The 25909-nt window shown below is 26.8% G+C and overlaps 1 protein-coding gene across 2 annotated transcripts; it reads right to left on the reverse strand.

Moving 5' to 3' along the window:
• NKAIN (Sodium/potassium-transporting ATPase subunit beta-1-interacting protein) lies at positions 1-25158 on the reverse strand. Of its 2 annotated transcripts, none has more exons than XM_067283955.1 (6): positions 24878-25158; positions 16745-16882; positions 16577-16657; positions 8153-8350; positions 7058-7118; positions 1-1258 (listed from the first exon to the last, which is right to left on the reverse strand). In XM_067283955.1, exons 1-6 carry the CDS (start codon positions 24929-24931, stop codon positions 885-887), a joined length of 906 nt encoding a protein of 301 aa, XP_067140056.1. In that variant the 5' UTR covers positions 24932-25158; the 3' UTR covers positions 1-884. The 2 variants fall into 2 exon arrangements, with proteins under 2 accessions (XP_067140056.1, XP_067140057.1); XM_067283956.1 differs by having other exon boundaries at positions 16745-16901.
• Positions 25159-25909: the final 751 nt, after the last annotated feature.

Here is a 25909-nt window from a genome sequence, read left to right on the forward strand (position 1 = left end):
TTCTCTTTTCTAGCAATTCATATAGACAAATTTTATTATAAATATCCTGTTGAAATACAGTTTGACAATTTCATATGTTAAGAAAACATTTCAGATCCTAAATAAAATTATAATGCTCGTATCTTAAATGTTCACAACAGAATTCTGAGCATAGATTTACAAAGTATTAACAACATTAATATATATTTTTCTTAATAGTTTTGTAATACCACATAAATTTCTAAAAGTTTTACAAACTGGCAAATACCAGAGTAAATGTGAAATTTTTTTTTGTATTGCCTTACCGTAAGTGGCAGTTTAGCACCTGTTAAATTAGAATACGTGCCCAAGAATTGATGGTAAGGAATGATCCAAAATTGATTCTTAATAACAAGTGTATGTTGATTTGTTTTTAATTATATAAAAATTTATTATCCAGTAAATACTCTTGCATAGCTGTTAAAGGCTATTTTAAAATATGGTCCTGAATATATTTTTTAGTCAGTAAAATTCTTCAAAAAACAAAAATAATCTTGTAAAATATAATAAAAACTGAAAATACAAATAAAAAAAAAATAGTCATGGCACACTTGATTAATGGTTTGAACACAATATGTATGTGTACTTGTGTGTATAATGTGTCATTGGATATGAAATTAGTGATATGTGAATCAATTTATGACAAATATGAATGTGTTTCCAAAATATATGATTAAAAGATATTATGATGAGACATGTTTAGAATACTGCAATGATATATGATGAATGACTGTTCCCTTTGTCAAAACACTTCATTATTTAATATAAATAACTTAAGAACTGTTCTACGATTTTCAGCTTAAAACATTATAAAACGTCCCCTTCCTGAAATAGTAACAAAGTATTAGCAGAAATAAATCTCATTGTCATATAACAGTGTCTGAATCATTCATATAAATAGGACTTGGTCTTCCATTAAAATAAAGAACTGAGTTGGGCCTGATTTCCGGTTGAGAATCTGGTTTAGAGCTGCAATATAGTGGGTTTGTCTGTCCCCTATATAGGTCAGCAGTGCAGTAACTGTCATGACTCGAACTATCTAATTTACTGTCCATTAGTTTAGTAACTGGATTTTGATAATATCTTTGTCTAGAACTGCTCCGTTTAGATCTGGTAGATCTTTGTTTCACTTTACGTGGTGTCATCGGTCGTTGATAAAGGGTGCCATTAGCATCATGTAATGTCTGAGAACGATATTCAATGCTATATGGAAGGCTCCTGGAGTTTACCCTTGCTGTAGCTGTAATTAATAAAACATTTAAACAACATTGATGATGACAAACATGCAATTCATATAATTAATGTGCATTTTTAAAAATATTTAAATAACATGAGAGCAAATACAAATTTCAGATAACATGCAGTATCTTTATATAGTATATAATTATCACTTCTATAGAAATGGACAAAACAAAATATCAAAAACAATGTCAAAAAAATGTGCTGACTAATACAAGTGATATCATCACTATGCTTGAATCATATAAAGCATTGCAATAGTCACTACAATCAATCACTATATGCTGATTCTCAATTATCATCATCAAACAAAACAGCTTTGTTTGGAGTTACTTCATTTCTGTATACTATATGATTGTATAGTGTCCGAAAATCATGTGTTGAAATATCTCCAGATAAAGCAGTTTTGTTTGATGTTTAGAAAATTTTTAAATAAATATTTTAATTTATCTACTAATTTCTATATTAACTTATAAGTAAACCTTATTCTATTAAACATTATTGTTCCATAAAGCTGAAACTACTGTATAATTTATGACAAACTAACCTTTTGCACATTTCCAGCAATGCCATTGATATAAACGCAAAGCAAATGTTTTCAGCCTCATTCAAGGGCTTTCAGTTTTTCAAGAACTTTTGGAATTTGGAATGATTTAACTAAAAAAGAATAAAAAAAAAAAAAGAAGAAAATCTTCTATAGAAGCCTGACACTGGCCCCTAAAATGTTTGATTTTTGTTTACATTGACAGCATTGCTGGAAACATATGAAAGGTCAGTTTGCCTTATTCTATTTTCATTTAAGATGTTTTTGTAAGAAATTTTACAACTTATCAACTCAGTATAGTAATGAAAATAAAATTCTATTAACAAAGTTGTGCAATTCATTACATTGGATGAGAGTGCAAAACTTTTTATTGTCACTGAAAGTTATAAACAAATAATTTATATAAGGTTTGTAATATTGGATAAATTGTTTAGCATATGCTATTGTTTAAACAACTGTATCTAACACATTTAATTGTAATTTGTATGATCTTATTTTTATACAATTTTAAAGTAATGAGATCTTATTATAAGAGCAATAATAATGAACAAACCTTATTATATGCATAAAATTAATTATTTTTAAAAGTTTACAAAATGATCATTAATGAAAATCTTAATTGTTAAACTTTTTAAATTTTAATTTACTTATAAAAAAAACACTCTCTTGACAAAAAAGTATGCAGATACAGTACAGTTGTCCAATTATTGCAAAACTCAACATAAGTTATGCTTCAGACAGGTATTTAAGAGTTGTGGTTGTGATTGTACTCCAGATAATGACAACAGATGCCAAAATCTAAAAACCAGAGTGAGATATATTTTAAAAATAATACAAAATAAAATTGATGTCCTCTTACATCCTTCACAACCACAGGAACACAGTTAACATTTGTAATATTTTAAAATTTTTACAAGAAATTTTTTTACAAGAATCTAGTTCCAGAAGGACTTTTAATCAATTTAAATACTCATAGGCAGAGAATGTTAATTGTGATCCTATGGTTGTGAAGGTTGCAAGAGGACAAATTTTTATTTGTATTTACTTGTCAATTTGTAATACCTTTAAATTATTCACTTGTTAAATGTGATAAAAACTTGACACCAAGTTTCAGTAACACAGTTTAAAGTCAATTCAACTTAGAAAAGACATTAAAACAGAAGATACACTAAAATTTTTTAAGTAATTCACAATAAAATTATTGAAATAAATGTATATTTAAAACATAAAAGCACATAATTGTAATAAATAGTGCTCTCAGTTAAATATACTCTACTTATATTCTACTGTTAAATTGTACTGTACACAATGTAACAAAATGCCCAAGTGTACAAAAACTGAATGACTTACTACACACTTAGTGAAATGATCCAGACTCATTATTTCTGTATGCTTGAATGATTTATTAAAAAACTGTATGTATTATAAAATTATAAAATTTTGAAATACTATAAACTCCAAATAATCTTGGTTAATCTGAGATTTTAAGATTCTTAAAAGGCATCATTATATTTTAGTTTTGCGGAAAATTTCTAACAGCAAATAATTCAATATATATATACAGTAGAGCGTCGATAAGTGGAACGTCGGTAAGTGGAATGGCCGGAAAGTGGAACGATTTTCAGTCGGACTGTGTCGTGCTGAATCGAATGTTTTTGATACTAAATTTACTTCTAAAGTATAATTTTCATGTTTTTTATATTCTTTAATATATTTATTTTGTTTGTACAAAATGCAGAAATAATTTTTAACGATATGATAGCCTTGATGATTATTATAAAAATTTTCGTTAGGCTTAAAATCGACGAAAATTCAACAGGAAGCGACACGCAACGGAGAAAAATTCAACAGGAAGCGATACGCAACGGAAAAAAATTTGAACATCGGACAGGTTAATGTATTTTTTCGTACAAAGTCGGAAACTGGAACAAATCATTAACTGGAAGGACCCCAGTCCCCAATTGGTTCCACTTATCGACGCTCTACTGTACTTACATAAAACACCCAAACTCCAGCAGTAACATGAAATATTAATATTAGAACAAATACATAGGTAGATCCAAAAAAAAAGGTTACAAGCAGCAGAATTTGAAAAGTAATTAATGTGGAGGGAATATTTTTTCCCCAGAGTGGAGACATATAGTACTAGTTGTCTTACAGCAGTTGTGCAGGTAGTTAGTGTAAGTTTGCTGACGCATCAGAGTGATTGAAATGGCAAGATGTTTAGAAAAGTGGTCTCACTTGGAGGTGTGAGCTGTGATTAATTTCTTATAGACATCTGATGCAAACACCCTGGCATGTTGAGTGATGGTGTCATCCTCCTGCATGACAATGCCAGGCCCCATTCTGCTTGCAAAACTCAACAATTGCTGCAAAAGTTCAAGTGGGAAGTCTGGAGCTACCCCTCATACAGCCCAAATTTGGCACCCAGTAACTATTTCCTTTTCCCAAAAATGAAGAAACGCTTATCTGGAACAAGGTTCTCTTCAGTGATGTGAAAACAGCTGCCGAGAACTGGCTCAACGGGCAGGGACGTGATTTCTACCAAGCCAGATTATACAAGTTTGTCCTGCGTTCAGATAAATGCCTAAATAGATTTGATGATTGTGTGAAAAAGTGATTGACAAGTATGCCTCTTAATTCCCTTTTGTATTTTCTGTCTATTATTAATAAATAAGTTTTTATTAACCTTGTAACCATTTTTTTTTGGATTCACCCTTGTAGTGTTAATATTTCAAGTTACTACTGGAGTTTGTGTGTTTTATGTAAGTTGATTGTTTCTGCAGTTAAATAGTAGTTGTTTATGTACAATCTTGGTGTATTTTAAAATGGAAACAAATTATTAAGTTATGAAATTAAATTTAACAAATCATACAGAATTTCTTGCCACACTATTTGTTAACACATTCGCTGTCAACAATGTCTTGGAGCAGGTCTTCACTGAAACACTGCATGTGCAACCCTGCTCATAAGAACTTGTAAGTTTGCTGTATTTCTTGTAAATAAATTTTTTTTATTGTTTTATTTATTACATATTTCTTTGGTATTTTTAAAAACATATAATAAGTAAACAAAATGTAAAAAAAAAGTTTTCAACACACAACGAGGGACATTGCATTTTCGGAGGCAGTGAACATGTTAAACTTAATTTATTTACTATTTATTCATAAATGTTTACTTTTGTTATATGGTATTATATGTTAATTAAAAATATTTTATTGGTTCTAAAGTTAAATAAATTTACAAACAAATATTTAAAGCCTGGCAATAAACTTATTTAATTAACATTTTTTAAAATTATCTTTAGGTTACATCAACACACAATATTCAAATATTCTGTCAATGTAAAGACAACTTTAACATATTTAAATATTAAACATGCTAAAATGTTAACTTTAATATTTAAAAAGATTGTTAAAGCCAAAAATGTTACTTAAATAAATTTACTTCTGAATTTTAAAGGTTTAGGAGCTGTTGAAGAGCTATTCAACTATATGTTAATATCTTTAATTTTTTTATACACATTTACAAATAAGATTAACTGTTCTATATTGTATAAGTAAGATATTTATATTAAAGAATTAAAGAACAGTATTTCTTACTACATCATTAAATATAAATTTCTCATTATATTTTATTTTTATTGACTAGCATATACTAATTCTTGAAATATGATGATATCACTTGATGTCAAAAACATTATTATTGTATTTTCAGTTATAAAGTTGAATAATGTATTTAAAAACAAAAACTGGGTGGAAATTTTACCCCTTAGGTTCATGTAAAATTTATTATAAACTATTAACATGCATAAAAAAATTAATTCTATTAGAAATTACATTCTGCATTCAGAAGCAAGCATAAAAACAAAAAATAAACTGAATTTCTCTAAAATTAAGTTTTTATATAGCTGATTTAAATTTTGATTATTAATATAAATATATAATTTCATGCTGTCAGTTATTAGCATAAACAAAGAAATTATTAATTGGCAGCCAGAAAACAAGTATTATATCACAGGAAAGCAAATATACGTACATCGGTTTCAGATGCAAATGGGATGCCTTTGATGGGGAATGATAAGCCGAGAAAGAATCAAAGCCACCAATGAAATCAACTGCAATAGAGAGAATGGGTTATTAAAACAAGTTAGTGTGGCTTCACATTCACAAATACATCTCTTTATTTTTAGGATGGTCTTTGATCTTTCTCTGATACAAATGAATTTATCCATAATATAACTTTTCAGTGAAATAGCAGTTAGTCTTAAATTCATTAAGTGTATTTAACAAAAGCAGTTTAAATTCACTGTAGTTTCATTTTCTAAAGTATAAAATAATTAAAATATTAATTTTCTAATGAATATTTTTATATTAAAATAATTAACTGGATAATTAATCACATTTGCTTGTGTTAAATAATTTTATATAGCAAAATTTTTATTCAAGACATGATTTGCTTTAATAAGTTAATCAACTATTAAATAAACAAAGAATTTTACTAATAAAGTTCCATTTTCATCACTACAGAATAAGACATTTTAAAATTTATTGAAATTTATTTATAAGTTTATTAATTCAAGCTAATTTTTTTTATTTAATTGCACTAATAAAAATTCATTAACTAAAGTTTTTAAAGCAATTGTTTTAATAATACTCTCATGTTATTTTTGTGCAATTAAGAAGCAAAATCTGGTTATAATGTTTTTCATTAATCAAACGTTATTAATCAAACATTAATAACATTTGATTAATAACAATAAATTATAAATTTTCATTTTAATAAAATGAAAAATTAATTTTATCTTAATAACTATATACTGTTGCATGGCTCATTATGCATACTATGTAGTTATTAAGAAGTGTAAAAATAAGTTACAAATTTAATAAGTGATAATATTAGTAAATAACAGTAAATCATTTTGTAATATCTCTATTTTTTATTTTCAAAACATTTAAGTATAGTAAATGATTGGCTTTTATGATTTCAGATTAATAACATATTTTGTTTACTAAAAACACTTGTTAAGCAATAATTAAATATTACAAACCAATTATGAAAACAAAATACTGTAATTATAATCAAGTATGCAGGTATTTTATAATTATCACCAGATTTTATTTCTTATTGTGAAAAGTGCAATTATCATTTTAATTAATTGTGTATGTTACTATCATTATGAATCAAATGATAGTAAAAAATCTGATATCTTTAAATTTAAAATAACTGCTTCAAATAACTTACTGCAATACTTACAAGTATCATCTTCTCGAGTGTATGCATAAAATGTATAACAAGCAGATCCAAATCCACAAAGCTAAAACAAAAAAAAAAAAAAAAAAAACTATTATTTAAAAATTTTTAATGTCTTCTGCTAAATTTGATAATGATTGTATATTACAAGCTTTTAATTTTATACTATTCAGTAAACCTGATGACGATCCTTTAAAAGGAGTGGAAGTACTTCACATAAAACAAATACTGGGAAATTAAAAGTGAATTTTTTTATGGTAAATATTATTGCTAATTTATTAATTTTTATTTTAAATTAACTATATTGCAAGACTTTTCATTATCTTAAAAAAATGATAAATTTTATTATTTAATTTCCAATTCTATTATCTGGTTATAAGTACAGTATATTGAATAATATCAACACTGCTACTATTCAATGTCTGTGTTAACTGAAGATGTCATAATACTGGTTGAAAATATTTTTTTGGCTTCCCTAAATAAACAGGTTAATTTCAGATTTAAACATGACACAAAATTTTGCCCATTTACACAATTTAATATAAGTTTGTTGAATTACTGTTGTTGGAGATAGATATAAATTAAATATAATGTAGTAAAATGCAAATATTTATTTATCAGAACTGAAAATGAAACTGTAATAGTAGATAATTCTGACATGCTATAACCATAAATTAATGACATATTAAATTTGCTTAATACAGTGAAATTAGGCATCTTTATTTATAAATTTAATCTGCATATTTTTTGAATAAGCAGTAAAATATAAGTTAATTTTATATAAATAAATAAAAATATAAATTGGAATATATTTTCTTTGCATCTACTTTTAACTTATATAAGGACAAAAAATAGCACTGCTCCTGTTTTTATTATTAATTTTTCTTGGTTTAAAACTGTAAATTTTTAGTAGTAAACAAATTGTTATGGATACATTAAAAAATAATGGATGTTCATGAAACTTTTTAATTTCAATCACACTGTATAATTCAATTCTGTAATGTAATATTTTGCAATATTGCATATAGGACTATATATTTAGTAAACAATTGTATTAACATAAAAAGAATTTTAAATTAAATAAAATTTATAACTTACAGCTAAAAAACATTGGATGCCAGCTTGTATACATTCTACATAATAATATTGTAAAATACAGCCCTCAACAGTGGTTGGAAGAGGAAAAAAGTGCTGTTCCTCTGGAATGCCTGAAAAATTGAAAGATGACTTGCATCCTATGCCATGCATCTCCCACCAGCTTTTACTTCCTGTACCCATATTGAGAATGCTGGAATCCTGAATAATAAATTTTATTCTTTTAATAAAACTTTTATTTATAACAAAATAAAATATTTTTTAAATTATAATAAAGCAAGGAAATCTAATTTAAATACAAATAAAATACATATTATTCAAATATGTAATGAATTTAACTACTGTATATAACTACATTATAAGATTCTTTATACAAATATGTTTTAATATACAATTTTTTAAAATTAATATATTAATTTATTTCATTAGATGCAAAATTATATATGAAGTTGCAGAACTCTTAAAGAAGTTTCTCATTTTAAAATAATTACTACACTCATTGTTCTTATTGTTTGAAACACGTCATCTACTACATTATAAATTCAACTTTATCCTTATCCTTTCAGAAAAGAAAAAAACAATAAGATCATTCAACACAAGTGAGAGATGGAGAACAATGCTCCAACAAGAACTACTTAAGATAAATTACAAAGACCTGGATCTAGCATTAATCTACTGAAAATAACTTTCAGAAATAAATTAATATCTTATTACTTGACCATATGATCAACAGTAAATTTACCAGTAAATAAATTATTTAAAAATCAATTATCATATAACACATGTTCACATAATGTGGTGATTATTATAAATAAATATTAAATTTTGTTATTTTTATTACTAAGAAACTAAGTGGAAATTCTCAAGATAAATTATCTAAAAAATACATAAAAATATATGTGTCAAATACAGTATATTTGCAGGCCAGATTAATGTGTGCCTGCAGCACACATTAATCTGGCCGGCAAACATTAGTTTGGGCACTGAAGAACTACAGCATAGATTATGAACAACAGTACTAGGCAGTATTTCAATGCTTATTTCAAGTACTTTTTAGTATTTGAAAATATCAAATAATCCCATACTTGAATACTTAAATATATTTTAAATGTTTAAAGTACCATTATTTTTAAATCATCACATTTAAATATCTCAATATAAAATCTACAGAAGAAACTAAGTTGTCTTCCTTTTTGTCCTGTCCAGGCCTAGGAGTGCTATTTCCCCTTTGAAAAAGTGAGAAAAGTGAGTTGAAATACAGAAAAAGTGAATAAAAAGTGAGTGCAATAGTGACAAAACAAAGTGAAAACACAGAAGGAAAACTCAGCAAAACAGCAGTAAAAATTGTTATTTCTTTTTATTCTGTTATGGTTAAACACATTTTAAAAATTTCTGTATATACTGTAATATAGTAGCCACTCGTTATATCGCGTTTTTTTGGTCCTCCAAATTTTAAAAGCATTTGAGTCAATTAATTTTAAATTACCAATTACCACTGAATTTCTATTTGCAACGAAATACGAGAAAGAGCTAAATATGCAGAACAGGTGGATAGATCGATTGTCATTTGTTTCCTTTTGATATAAAAGTTGTTTATTTATTAGTTTTAAGTACAGTCTCCTCATTTACAAGTTTCTGTGAATTCGAAATTTCATACATTTACGTGAATTAACGGTATTGCGTCAATTCACATAAAGGTGTGAAATTTCGAATTCACCGCATAACGTGTAAGGAAAAGATCTCTCTAATTCTGAACGAAAACTTCTAAAATTTTTATACAGTAGTAACTTCATCATTTTGCTTTTTAGAGAATTTTTACTCTGTAATTTTATAAGTTTTGATGTTCTATTATATATTCAATATTCATTTTTTTTAAATTTTCAATTACAGCATTTATAATTTTTATTGAAAAATATAAACTACACGAATTTCTAATAAGCGATTTATATAGTACTGTATAATAAAATCGCAATTGATGTTTTGTTTTTATATCGACAGTATTTGTCTTTCAATGTCACTGTTAAAGAAACAATGCTAAATGGGCGTTCATGGTTTCGATGTTTACGTAAACGTCAATTAATTCGATATAACCTACGAATAAAATTCAGGATTGAAAAACTAAGCTTATTTTATATCAGAAACACTTGCTGATGAAAGAACAGAGATTCCATAGCATGTATAATCTGTTTAGTAAAAGCCCAGAATTTTTATTACTCGGTTATATCGCGTTTTTTTTTCTGTTTCCCGATAACCAGTGGCTTCTGTATTTCCAGTAAACCATGAATACTTGAAATGTCTTTGGCTTCTGTAAATAATCAGTCATGAAAGATGATGTTCTTTTATTAAGATTATTCTGCATGTTATCAACTTCCTTCTATTTCGCTTCCTCTTGCTTTTGAACACTTAACACTAATAAGCATCACACGTGCTGCTTGTACTTCATTCATGTTCTTGCTGTTAATAGCCTTCTCCAGTTTTTTTGTTTGCTGCTTCTAACAAAACTTAGACTGTCGCATGTATTTCATTTTCTTCTACATTTTTCTGGTTTAAACTCAGTTGCCGTTCCATAATCTTCATGTTACGAACAGCTTTCTTTTGTTGTTCTTCAAAACATTTCTGTGCTCTTTTTTCCGTTTCTCTTATTCTTTTAACTTCTTTTCATTTTCTAATCGTTCTTGATAATTTCTATGCACCGAGGAAGCTAATTTCAGTCGTCCTTTGCAATAGGTACAAGGTGTGGGCTTTGGTCATACATGTTTAGTCCCTCCTTAACAATCAAAAGTGAATTAAGCATTCTTTCCAACACTGATGCTCTATCAGGAGAAAGTGCCCGGCATAAAATTGATCCTCTCATTCATGGGAACGGGATTTTCGATGCTGATTTCACTAATTTGGCTATTCTCGGATATTTATCATTATCAGAAACTGTTTATTTTTTAATGCTTCGAGATGTGTAAATATTGATTTCCAAATAAAATAATAAATCTGAAATAAATATACTCCAAATAATATAAGTAAAATAATATTTTATTAATGATTTCATAAATAACAAAAAACTTTTTCCTGCAGATGAATAAAAACCAACATCGTTGCAAAGTTGTTAACCTTTGGGAAGCGTATGAAAATCTTTCTCACAAGCAATTACGTGTTGTACTTTTTACAACACTTCGAATATTTTAGGCTAATTTATTTGGTAAATTTTATATGTAAATATGAATTTACATTTTCGTTTACTTTTTTAGTTTCTCAATTAATGCACAATTATAATCGGCATAAGAGAAGATTAAAAAATGGATATTTCACAAGGAAAGTAATCACACATTTTATGAAAATAACACTTACTATATGGAATAATTATACTTGTAGTCAATTTAAACATACATTTATGGGAAGATGTAGATGTGATTTAACGTTAACAATATGCTATGAAATCATTAAAGTAATTTTATTAAACTCAAGTTTATGAAATTATTTAAAGATAAATCAAGTAAAAAAATATTTTTGTAAACGACAACTCCGTAACCCGATTGTTAATTAAAACCAAATAATCTACCAAATTATTGGGCTATAACCAGAATAACTAAATGGTCAGAAACGAAATCTTGTTTAGTGGTAGGAGGTTACGCTACTATCTCGTGTTAATTTTAATAATTATATATTTTGAATTTAAAAGCGGCAGCAGTGTTGTCAGCTTGAGAGATTAATCCCTCTGCGTAATGTGTTTTCCGCTGCAAAAGGACTTTAGTGATTTTCTTAGAAAACAGCCAAAACCGCAGGGATGCTTAGAATACTTATTTTTAAACTCTGTAGAAGGAAATGCAATTCGGATAAGGTAGATTTTGGCGAATAATGAAAATATGGCATGAATACATAAGTTTACTCAACACTGGCTTCTGAATTTGTAATGAGAGGGATTTTTTAAGTGCATAAAAGATTTTTTTAAATACGTTAAATAAATTTTTGTTTTCTATAACCTAACGACACTGAGCGGGCAGTTGCAATTTTGAGTCTGCTCAGGGCCGCGTATTTTCTTCTAAAAAATTCTATTCTGATAGTCCGATAATTCGGCAATTCGTTTGGCTTGCCCCACATCTTAATTAAGCACGTGAAACTGACCAAAAAAGTGAGAAAAGTGAGAAAATGACCTGAAAAGTGAGAAAAGTGAGGATACTTCAGAAAAGTGAGTACAAGTGAGAAAAGTGAGCGACTCCGAGGCCTGCCTGTCCAATCACTAGGAACAAAAACAGAGATGAACAGAGAACTCTTCTTTCACAGAGATGACTTTTACTAGAGGCTACACCTCTGCAAAATTATGTAAAACTGTTTAAAAACTTCACTGATGATAAGCAAAAAAAATTTTTAAATATATACATAATTTCAATTAGTTTCTTAGATTTCCTGTATTTTTTATATTGTGAATATACCATCTGCCTTTTTAATTGAAATTATTCAAGAATCTATTTGTACATTGCCATCATATTAATGTTTATGTTAATATTCAAATTATATTCTCTCATTTGTTTTTATTTTATTCTTAATTTAATAAATGAAAAACTAACAAAATTTTAGTGAGATTTTTCTCAAAAAATCAATTTTCATAAGAGCTATTTGATGTAATTAAATGTTTTGTCAAAAATCAGTAAAGTTGTCAAAAGCTGCAAAAATATACTGTAACCAATTTGTGTGTCAAAACTGAAAAATAAGAATTATAAAAGGAATTTAAATGTTCAGTGCAAAAACTTTAAATTAAAATAATACAATTATTTAAACTTTTTTGGATTTGATGGAAAACTTATTTCAAGAAAACCATCATTTCTCTAAAATAGCATGTAAAATATATATATTTTTAAAAATAAAATCTCCAAATTTATTTTCTGCATGTGTACTGCACAGTACATTGTGTATATCATATGGACATGATTTGCACATTAGAATTGTTCTGATTGTATTATATACAGTATGTATCCTATTTCTCTCTTTATTACTAAATGTTGAAAATCATTCCTTTTATATAATTTTAATTTTTTAAAGTATAGTAGAAGTTTGTTAATCCGAATGTCTGGTAATCCAGCAACCCATAAAAATTAGCCAATAATCCAGAATTGTCTGATGTTAATCTAGCGTGCTAGTATTCTGCAAATTGGAATTTGTTTGGAAGTATAGTGCACAAAAGACCCAGGCAGTAATCGAGTTGAAGATGGAGGTGCGCCTGGCTGTACATGTTGCTATATGTTGGGAGGCTGACCACTGAATTGAAAGCAACATGATCAAGAAAAATGACTCATTATGTTACAATTAGTTGTTTGTGTCAGGTCAAATGTGAGGACATTACACCTAAAAACAGATTTTTCACTCTTTCTTCCCTGTGGACACTAAGCTAGCCTTTTAATCATACCCATCATGAGCTCAGCTGGACCCACAATGGAAGTGACTAAGTTTTGAGGTATGTGATCTAACAGTTTTGAGACAGATCATCCCAAATAGTTCCCAAAGTTTTTTTCATCACCCAGATTCAATGCTCAGTCCCCAGAATAGGGTGACTCTTAACTTTATTAGCCATCCAGCAAATATTTCACCAAATAAAGTGTAGTATCTAAAGACACTCATTTTGCCTAGCATCTGTATCATAAAGGATTTCACAAGGCATGTCCTGGCTGAAGAATAGACCAAGCCACAGGTGCTCATGTCCACAAATTCTCGTGTTGAGTACGAGAAATCTCAGCTTTTGTGAATCTTACGTACACAGTACATTTCTAGGAAATAATTATTATATGTACACACTTCATTGTGAATGTTGCTTTTGGAAAATAGTATGTTCATTGATTGAAAGTCCTATAAAAATATTAATCTTAACACAGTGTAGTCATGCATGTTTTGGTTTCATATTAAAGAGAATGTGTTAACAAATTTGAAATATATAGCAGCATACACTGATACAAAATGTCTAATATCTTTACTAATATTTAGTATTTTGCCCAACTCTAAATTATATATAACAATTGTCATATGATGTGAAATTAAAAAACCAATTAATAATGAACACTTGAATTTCAATCCTAAATTTAAATATAAATTCAAGTCTATTTGAACTTTTATCTGAATTTAAATTCTATTCTACAAATAACCTTAACTAAATATACAATAAAACCCAAAATCACATTTTATTCAAGCAGATTCTAGAATAATTTCTGCTATTCTGCTAGATATTCTTTATGGTTCTATAAAGATTTGGATTTTTGAAAGTTTATTTATAAGTTTTGATAGTTCATTCAATTTCTAAGATAAAAATCACCCATTTAATTAAGACAAAAATATTGTCTTAATTTAAGTATCTCTCTCTGAATGTATTATTGGAATTTTAAAAAAATATTTCTATCTTATTCTAATAGCATATTTAGAAAAAGAATAGGAAATAGGCCACAATGAATTTTAATATTAACATTCAGTTGCATGACTGACTATTTCCTTTATATATGTCAAAAATATGATTTTACATTGAGCTTGAATTTTACCAATATATTTCAAAATAGATTAATATTGTTTCTTATATACTCTGAACCATTATCAGCTATTTTTTTTTATTATTATTTGAAGTAGGATTAAATCTTATTAACTGATCATTTATATTCCTTTCCTAAAATCAGATGTTTCAGATTTATGTCAGATACTCTATTGAAAAAATTTATTCAAGACATTCTAGTAAACTTAAAAAGTAAACAATATTACAAAATGATTTAAATGTACCATTAAGATTTCATTACATATATGAAATTCCTCTCTTCTCAGTTTTTTGTATAAAATCCATTATGTATTTTTTTAAAAATTATTTCTCTGTTTACCATTTTCTATCTTCTAACAAATCAACTTCAGGAAAATCTTGATTTTTCTGAAGTTGATTTGTTAGAAGATAGAAATGCAATTTTAAACATTAAAACTTTTTAAATGTTTAAAACATTCCATATTTGTACTGTTCTAAGAACATTTTCGAATATAAAAGCTCAAATATGCTTAGACTCACAACTGTAAACAAGAAATCCAACATTTTAAAAATTATTGACTCATATAAAATAATTAAGAAGAATCTGCAAATGTAAACTGTTTATCAGTCCTTTGGATTGAAAAACCAGTCTATAAAATCTCTAACTGCTACAAAATTTCTTTTTGTTTATTTTCTTTTGAGCTTTACTGTTTGCATATTTACTATTTTAACTTCCCTTTCACATATTATAATCTGTAAATGAGTGTTAAGGAGCTTTAGTATTTTCCATAATGCATGTTTTATAAAAGATACAACATCCAATAAGTTTAAGAGTTTTTAGTCATAAATCATGCCTTGATCAACTTTTTAAAACAATAAAAGTAATGCTACTAGTATTGAAAGCTTTCCTGTTGTTTGAATTGTTACAAAAACTTTTAACAACAACAGAACAGTTCTTAGAAAAACCATAAAAAACAAACAATTCAAGAAGTCAATAACTGATTCCTTAACTCCTATAGTGTTATTACAGTTTTTCAATCATTTTATGAATGTACAGAGACATCTGTTTCAAAGATCATAATAATTCCATTAATTACTAAAATATTGGAGCTATACATACAAATTATTACATCCTACATGGTGTCCTCTTAAACATCTGTCCAGGGACAAAATAAATCTTTCCAGCATTGCATGAGTATATGCATGTGGTGTATGCTTGGTTAAATGTTAAAATAAAGCTTATTTTTTCTGTATTAATTTTTGAAAAGTGGTCTTTACCCTTTACTATCACAGATTCATTGTATCTAAATCATCTTACATTGATTCTTTTTGGTTATTTTAGTGCAGGAACATGCAAGGCCCAAATGCCTATACTCCTGCAATGCTGGAAAGATATCTTTAGCTTCTCAACATATGTTTAAGTGGACACTCTTTATTATGCATTATCTATATTTGGTATAAATCTTTTAACAACATGAATGTTTTAAAAATATACATAATGCATTCAAACATTTATTATTTAAAAAATTTCCTTCTCTTATTGTCTATTAAATAAAAACAGATAGTTTGTTAAATATTATATATTCCAAAGAATATTTCTAGCTAATCAACTTTCAATGTGTTTTTTGAAATATTCTTGTAATATGAAGAAAAAAAATCTGCTTTGTCAAATCCATTTTTTAAACAACACACAATATTAAATAATAATATAAGAAATTTTTAAAATTTAACAAAAATAAAGCAATTCTAACATCTAAAAACAATCTTAATTAGACAATAAATTATTTGAAATTATATCCAAAATTTTAAATATAAATATAATCTGGTTAAAATTTTGATTATTCACAGCCAAATTATTAAAAAAATATTGCTAAAATTTTGTATTCAATACATGACTGAATTGTATTCTTGATTTCTCTAATTATTATGAATTAATATATTTTACTTACCTTATTTAATACTCCTGTTTCTAAATAGAAACATATCACAAAAATATTCCAGGCTAACCATAACAATGTCCATACTATATACTGAAATAGAGATTTTTAATATTAACAACAAATAAATAATGTTTATAAAAGAAATTTAATTTAAAAAAAAGTAATCTGTATACTTACAATAGCAATATATTTAGGCCTGTACTGATAGGCTCCAAAAAAACCTAATATCACAACAATAATTTGGACAAAATTTACAACAATTGGTGACCACATATATCCAAGAAAATCAAAAATTTGTCGCTCAATAGTAGCAATCTGAAAATTAAAATTAATACTAATAATTTATTCATTTGTGATATGTACTAATATTTATGATATCAAAAATATTTAATATTTACAATCATATTCTCTTGATAACCAATGCAAATGGAAAATCTCTATTGTAACAATTCTATATACTGTACAAGAAGTCAAAACTAAGTTCTTGTGCTTAAACTATCAGAATTTAACTTTGAAAATTTAAGATTCTGCTGCCATAAGTTACAACTGTTAGCTTTATTAACACCTTTTAATTAATATAAATGCTTTTGGACAGAAACTGATAATTAATGTTTAAATGACACATTCTAGTGTCATTAATGTTAATAATCAATAAGATTAAGAACAATATTAAAGTTATTGCACATCACACCGAAATTCATAGATTATACACCCTAAGAATTAAATTTTACATTTATTGTTATTATATAATACAAAATAATTTCATCTTTAGGAATTCCATTCTGTGTTGATAACAGAAATTTAAGAACTGATCTATATATTAGTTTCTGTTTCAAACTTTCATAACTACTTTATTTGTAACCTGTATATTTGATAACAGTGCCATCTTTAGGGCAGGGCTTACGGGGCCCTGGCCCCGGGCCCCAGGCCGTAGGGGGCCCCCTAATCTGAAAGTAATAAAGTTACAAATAAAAAATAGGTTAATTGAAATAAACAAATTATTAAAAATATCAAATACTTTATTTCTCCTACACGTAGTTAAAAATGATCTTAAAACTAAGCAAACTTACAAAATTTTCTTCAACATTTTGCTGCTGTGAAATTCATAATTAATTTATCGAAATTTACTTTTACTGCTGCACGGAAAGAAAATTCCACTTCCTGGCCGAGGGAGGTGAAAAATCGTATATACTCCACGGGAGGAAGCAAATAATGCATCCCTAGGTCTGTAATATACTATTGTTTCTGTTTCCTTAAGGGGGCTCCATCTTGGTCCTGGCCCAGGGCCCCTTACGTTCTAAAGACGGCACTGCTTGATAATCAATTTTAATACTTGGCATTCATTCTAAAATATAAATTACTAAAAGCTTAACTTTTCTAAATTACTATAGAACCAATCTTACCATAAAACTTGTCAGCTTTTCTTCTGAATGGCATTCCAGATTATTTTATTACATAAAAAGTTAACTAATTCATAATACTTACCTTAAATTCTATTAAAAATAATAACACAGTAATTCAAATTCTTTATTTTTTTATATACATACAAAAACTCTTTCTTAGTAACTTTTATAATGTATACTCATTAGAAAAAATTTTTTTAATATATACTTTATCATTATTCAGAATTATTAATAAAAAGTGGATTTATATTAAAATATGCAAAACATTCAATTTTAAAAATATCCAAACTATAAAGACAAGTATTGAGTTATTTATAACCTCAGAGAAAATTTCTATTTCAAATACAAGTAGTTGAAAGAATGAGGCAAGAGCAGAAATGTCTAAAATCTATTCTCACAGCATATTGAAATACAAAAATAATTTTAAAAATTGAATATTTTTTTGAATTCATCTGTCTTCTATCTAAATTTAGTACATAATTTCTTCTGTAAAATCAGTTACTATTTCTTAATACTAAATTATGCTTAAAGAGTATAAGAATGATTTTTTACAGTAAAAGAAAGTAATTACATTTAGTTTCAAAAAGCAAATTTTTTGTTCATTGTAATATAAAGTAAAACCTCGCTAATTCAGACTTCACTAATTTGAAATTTGTGACAATTCAGAGTACTACAGGAAATCCTTTTTAGTTCGAAATTCAAGAGATGAAATATTTGCAACTTTGAATTGTTGAGTTTCGAATTATCTGAGATTTACATATTTCTGCACAATATGCCAAATACCATGTAACTGATGTAATTTATTAAGTAAACAGAATATGCCTACGTGTACAAAAAGCTATTTTTGTTAATTAATAATAATTACTGTAATAAAGTAAATAAACTGCAGGTAAACAGCACGTCTGGTGAGAACCTCACAGGTTCCAGATAGGTTTTATAATAAGCAAAGCAGAATTCCTCAAAATTAGCCCAAATCATTTTCAAATTGGCCCAAAAATTAGTAAGTCACTCAAATCTAGTAGCCTAGGGACCTACAAATATCTCAACAATCTGCTACTCATAGTCCAATCTTGCAATCCCAAAAAATGGCCTTACATTATGAGATAAGAGAAAAAAGGGTATTCCATGGGTAAAGTAACACCCAAAAACACCTAAACAAACAAGTTAACATACAGCATATCACAGTTCGGACAGAATTTTCACTTCAAATTTTGAAGTAGCCGTATTTTTAACTAATTGAATTCCTTAATGTGTAAATCTCTATATCCCCAGCTGGGACAAATAGTACAGTTACAAATGGGATTTTGTACTATCCAAGTTCAAATTAACAAGGATTTCCTGTATTTTACATTGTGTAAATTTTAAACTAATATTTTAAAATGAGTTTGTCAATTATAATCCAGGCTCTAACAACTATTCCTTACTTTTGAACAAATGCATCAAAAATCAAAAAATGGTTAAAGGAATCATGAAAATTAGCTTCTTGTTTAAACTCAAATTAATAAATGTTAATGCTAACAAATTTAATTTGATAACTAACACAAACTTCTCTACTTCTTTTGCTTTGTAAAAGTTTATCATAGGATCATATTTATCCATTTAAAATGCTCAATAAAATTTGACTTTAAGTAAAGTGTACTTTTTAAAGTGGACCACACAATACACATTTGAATAAAAATCTTGTTAATTCAAAGTAGACTTTCCCCCAATTAGTCTGAATTGATGAGGTTCTACTAAAGCATTTCTCAAAGTGGGTGATAACGCCCACTTGTGGGGGCGGTGAGTAAATCTAGGGGGCGCTGGAGGCAGGGTACTGAACAGTGACCAAAGGCAAAAGTTGAGGTCACTGACAGCCATTCCCTTTCCTCTGTTAAATTGATAAGAGGAAACATTGCATTTAATGGTTTCCAGATGTCGAGAACAATGTACGGTAAGGGCACAAAGTGTGAGATTCATAGAAAAGTTTTCCTAAGAATATTTCCAACCCTTTCTCAAACAAGAGAAAATGGGTTGGGGGTGTTGGGTATAACTTTATGGAACAAAGGGGGCGGTGGATCGAAAAAGTTTGGGAATCACTGTTCTACTATGTAAGAAAAAAATTATAAGCTTGCATCTTGTTTCAGCTTCATGCTTGTTCTTGCATCTTTGTTTCAGCTTCCACGTGAAAAATGACAAGATTATGAGCATATCTTTGATTAAGTTTTATTAAAATAAGGCACACAATTTCTCCCATGTGAGAAAAGATTTCTAGAAAATAGTTCCAGTAATTAAAATAATTTCACAAAATTTTAAATTCTGTACAGTACATTTTATTTTACTTACAAATCATAAGTTTTATTACTAATGATATAGCCATCATCATCAAATATATTTTTTTAGAAAACAATTTGCAAATGGTTGCGTGTACACACACACACAAACTTGATCAAGATTCATTACAACAGAAATACTTATTTGAATTATTATTTCTCTGCAATAAGAATTTCCAACCAAAAATGTAATTTTACACTATTTTCAAAATCAAGTATACAGATGATGGAAAATATTTCTAACAAACTCTTAAATCAGAAATATACATACATTTTTTATTCTTCATTTTGAAAATATAGCTAAAATATTTTTAAAAATTATTTGAAAGTAGTAAATAAAAACAAAACAAAAGGCTGAGAAATTTATTTTGAATCACTCTGAATAATTTCAAAACGTTTATGTAATTGAGCCATTTTTCTAGACTATTACAGAAACAATAAATATATGAAAATGTTAATATTTCATAGATTTATGATTATTAATATACTTTTAAAATGTATTATTTATAACTGAACTTCTTAGAAAATGATTGTTTTTTTATTAGGATCATTTATTTACATATTACTGAATACATATGTTTAATTTATTATTAGTATTGTTATGAAGAATTTAAATTGCATAGTAAATTTGCCTATCCAGATATAAGATTTAAATCTAATCATCTAAATCAATTCTTTTTTAAATATAAAAAAAATAATGCCCTGTATATTCTCAAAGTCTATAAAGAAGTAAGAACTAGTTATAATCAATACAGAACTAAAAAATATTCTAATAAAATAAATCAAACTTTAATTATATATTTTTATATAATATAACCAATTTTGTACAGATAGAACTAATACACTGCATTTTTCAATTAAAGTTTTTGGTTTAACTCCATCATTAATATTTTTTACATAATAAAATAGCTGATTAAACTTGATTGGGATTTTTCGTATACACATTATATTTCACAATACTACTATTATTATTATTATTCAAATTGTCTCATTTTGGCAATTGTTCAAACTTCCTTGTTTGAATATAATAACCTAGGAAACCATTTCAAACATCTCCTTATATACTATTAATCTATTAATATATATATATATATAATATAAATAAATATAATTATAAATGTCTGAAATGGCATAAAAAACAAAAAAGTACAATATTAGTAAAATAAATAGGTGAATTTAATGTTGAACTTTATAAGATGCTTCTTTAGAGGTGATTGAAAGAATACAAAAGCTTCTAAACAAATTGTTTTTTCTAAATGCATGGCTCAAGGTCATCCTACTATCTTTTGAACAGATCCTTTGCATGCACTAAGGATGAAACATCACATTAGAAAAAAAGATTTCAATCACCTTATCAATAGTAAGGTAAAAAAATGTTTTAACTTCGTTTTAGTCTGAGAAATCAAAATTCTTTTAGTTTCAAAAGTATGGCATGTTTTTGTAAATAAAACTGAATAGAAACTAAAGACAGAATAGAAATATGAATCATAATGTTTTTAAAAGAATGATATTGCATTATATTTATTTCTGTTTTGTTAAAACTGAAAAAATTCATCTTTACATCTATATTTTGTTTAATTTATATTAGAAATTTCATTTTCTAAAAACAAAAATTATAATAAATTTAATAAGATGTAAACCATTTTATCTATTATGCTATTGCATACAAATTACATCTTATTTTCTAAAAATTTTCTTAAAATACATTTTATATACAGTTACACTATTATAATAAAAGTGTTTCTTTATAAATTTTCATAATTAATTTAATATATTCCAGTTATAACAATATAATGTTTACTATATATATATAACCTTTCATCAGTCTGTATGATTAAACAAATATTTAAATTATTAAATATAATACAGCATAATATTGCACAGAAATTTTAATGGCATTAAATTTTTACCTATTATAATGACTTTTTAATAAACTTTTATAGACTTTTTAATAAATTATAGAAATGAAATAAATTTATTATTATTGTCTACTTATTTATTTTGTCTAATCAGTACAAGTTTATCTAGTTTAACATTGTCTCAGTCACTTACATATTCATTCTTAGTAATTTACTCGAATGCTTTCAACTCATTTAAATGGAATCTGGGAAAGGCCACTATCATTACATACGAATATAATTTATGCATTTCACATAATCAATTGTTTTCCAATGCCAAGTTTTTGGTAGTTTATTAACTGTTAGTTTTTTTGTTTTGAAATAAGTATAAATAAAGAAATTTAATTACATTTAATTATTTATTCAAACAGTTTTTTAATCAAACAGAGTAGCCTGTATATTAATAGAATGGTAACCAAGGCAGCAAGCTAATACAGATTAATTTAACACTAAACATAACACAAAAAAATTGTTTTTATTGTAATATAACACAAATTCCCATATTCTGTAACAAGACAGGATATGTCAATGTTATAATTTCCTCAATTTATATTTGTAGTTCTGCTACAGTTGTACTGATGTTCAGCTCAAAGAATAATAATAACTACTACTATACTAACAATACTAGCAGAAAAAATTATTTACTATTTCAAAAATAAAATACAATTTGCACACTTTTAATAAACTGTATGTATTATAGAATATTCACTGCTTAATAAGTTTATACAAAATCTGAAATCATTTATAGAATTTTACCTGCATATGATTTATTTTTGAAGAAATTATTTAGAGAGAGAATAAATTAACATTTATTAAAAATATGTTTTCTGTTACGAGTTACTTTGCATAAAATAAAAATAGTATTTCTCATGAATACTTAAATATTCTAAAATCAATGCAAAAATTTATGGATGAATTAGCATAATAAACATAAAATGGTTGGCAAATTTACAAGAAATTTAATCTAGATAAAAATTCTGTTATTCTAAAATAAAGTTCTCGATTTGAAACGTTGATCACTACTCAAATTAAAATGAAATGCTTGAAAGATAGTTAAAGTATATTCCAGATTTTTATTAACTGCCTTCAAAATTTATTATATATTATAATTTAAATAAATCAGTTACAAATATTTAATATAAATATACTAAACTATATTTAAATAGTATTAACTGTTTCAAAATTTTCTGTATTAAAAAGCAAAGGAAAAAATTTTGATGTGTAACAAACAGCACAACTGTAAAGACCGTGCTAACGGAAAAAGAAAAAATAGTCATTCGACAGTGTAACCAAGTTTCCTTCTGTTGTTGTTATTGAAGCAAATAATCGGAACGAATAATTACTTCAATTTAAAGCTATTTATGCAATTATAAATTTAATTTTAGCAATTAGCTGGCAGCTGTCACAACTAATTAAAATAAATTTAATAAATTATATAAAAGAATTTCCTCTCCAGACAAAAATTTTATTTGATTTTTAAAAGGGAAATTAAATCAATTAATTTATCCTCGAGAAAAAACTAGTGACTAAATTTACAGTTTTATCTGCAACGTTTATACAATTTAAATTCTGTTAGCTTTTATACAGAAGCAGTGAAGCAGAAATGTGGAGTTCAATGCAGACCAGGCAGACCCTGCACTCCACGATGCTCGAACAAAAAAATAGAACAGAGGATCATTATGAATTGTGCAGTTTTAAATTCCTGTTTAGATCAATAAATGGAAATTATTTTATCATTATTTAAAATGTTTATACTTTTTTTCATTTAAGTTATCTTTGTTTGATTTAATAAAATAGTAATTATATGCATTTACTTCTTTTAAAATGCTTATAAAATATATAAGCATTTGTAATAATAAAGATATGTTTGTAAAATTGAGTAAACCTTTTCTAACTCAAATGTCTGTAACTCGAATATTTCTTTAACTCGAAGAAAACGAAGTTCGATATATCTCGACAGAATAGAAAAAAGATTCAACATCTCCAATTCTAATTTCCTTAACTCAAATTCTCTCCAAGTCTAAGGTTTTTACGGTCCCGACACCAATTTATGTTTCTTTCGACTTCCTGAACTCGAATTTTAATATTTATTCTATCCAAAATAATTCTAATTATCAGATTTCCACAAAATTTTCAGACAGTTAGTTATATGTACAGTGCAACAACCATTTCCAGTCCGAAGCAAAATCTCTCGCTTTATCTCAATAAGACATACCTGCAAAACTGTTCGATTGCATTCGCTACATTGAACATTTTGCCAAAAGACATTACACGGGCTATTTAAAACAAAAAAGGGCTATCAAAGATTCTTTATATAATGCAAGGGAGACAAAAACACAAATCGGCATTTTTCACTCTATTGTTCCGTAACTCGAATCATCCGTAACCGGAAGATTTTCTCGTCTCTCGGAGCTTCAAGTTAGAGAAGTTTTACCATAATCTACAGATACGAAGACGAACACAGAAGTCAATTGGTAGAGGTTACTTTTAGGTAGTTAGCTCATGCATACATATATAAACAATTGACTAAAGGTAACTTCTACTAAATCTATGATAAAGAAAAGCATTAAAAAAAATAATTAAAATTAAAAATTGCATTTATATAAAAGTGATGATGATAAAACAATCAGAACTGAAAGTGCACACGTTATATATTATATTTAAATTAAAATAAATAGTAGGAAAGTCAAACAAACTTACCAACTGCACGACACATAACGTCAGAAGAAAACATCTTGACGTACAACAAGCCATGGTATCAAAATTCTATCCGCCGAGTGCCTTAAAACGTTAACTGTTGTTATAATTATCGTAACTTAACCCATTTAATCATGCCTGATCACCGATCTCAGTCCTCCCTTGTCCACAAATTAAAGAAAAAAAAAAGTTAAACGGAATTACAAGTAAGTTATTATGAGGAATCTCTATTCATGAGTATGAATTGTAACCGACAGAGGTCGCTAATATAAAACCGTCCATGTTTAATTGCTTTCTTTTTTTGTGTGCGTTTTTTTAATTATGTTCGCGTCCTTTAAAATAAAAGTTTAATTCTATATTTTTTCTGAAATTGTAAAACATATAAATAAATTTATGAATATATACGGGATAATGAAAGATAATTGCGATAATAAAGTTTCCTAATTTTTTATTGCTCTAATCGATACTAATATGAATATTTTTTTCTTAAATATCGTAAATTTCTATTTCAAGCTTGATCATATTTCTTGTAATTAATAAATATAGCATTTGTAAACCGAAATTTTGTTTTCAAATTAAAAAGTATCAAATACAACCTTTGGTTTTATTTTTATATATGAAGCTTTATTTTTTTTTAAACTCTTTTCTCTGTGGGCACTAAGAATGCCTCTTGGTAATGAGGGACGGGGTCCGATGTACTACCCCTGAAAAAATCCTGGGATTTTTCGACCCGTCCGGATTCTAATCCCAGGTCCCCAGAGCGATAGGCTGCCACCTTGACCACTCGGCCATCTGGTCTGAAATTTTATCTGAATTTATCATTCAATATTTAAATATCTGGAACATTTAACCTTATGAAATTGTCTTCATTAATTATATATATATATATATATATATATATATATATATATATATATTTATTTATTTATATAAGGGACAGACGGGTTCCGGCCCCCTTGAAGTTGGCGTCCATGGAACTACTATTTATACTATAATATTTGAAAACATTAAATTGTGAAAATTATAAACATTCAG

This window comes from Centruroides vittatus, unplaced genomic scaffold (genome assembly GCF_030686945.1).
Source record: "Centruroides vittatus isolate TY-2023 unplaced genomic scaffold, ASM3068694v2 scaffold_1015, whole genome shotgun sequence".
NCBI lineage: Eukaryota > Metazoa > Arthropoda > Arachnida > Scorpiones > Buthidae > Centruroides > Centruroides vittatus.

Excerpts from the sequence above, each read along its gene's own strand:
- NKAIN (XM_067283955.1), bottom strand. The coding sequence starts at position 24,931 with ATGGCTTGTTGTACGTCAAGATGTTTTCTTCTGACGTTATGTGTCGTG. Across the intron at positions 16,883-24,877 it reads CGTTATGTGTCGTGCAGTTG|ATTGCTACTATTGAGCGACA; the intron begins GTAAGTTTGTTT and ends TTTAATTTTCAG. Across the intron at positions 16,658-16,744 it reads GGCCTAAATATATTGCTATT|TATATAGTATGGACATTGTT; the intron begins GTAAGTATACAG and ends TCTCTATTTCAG.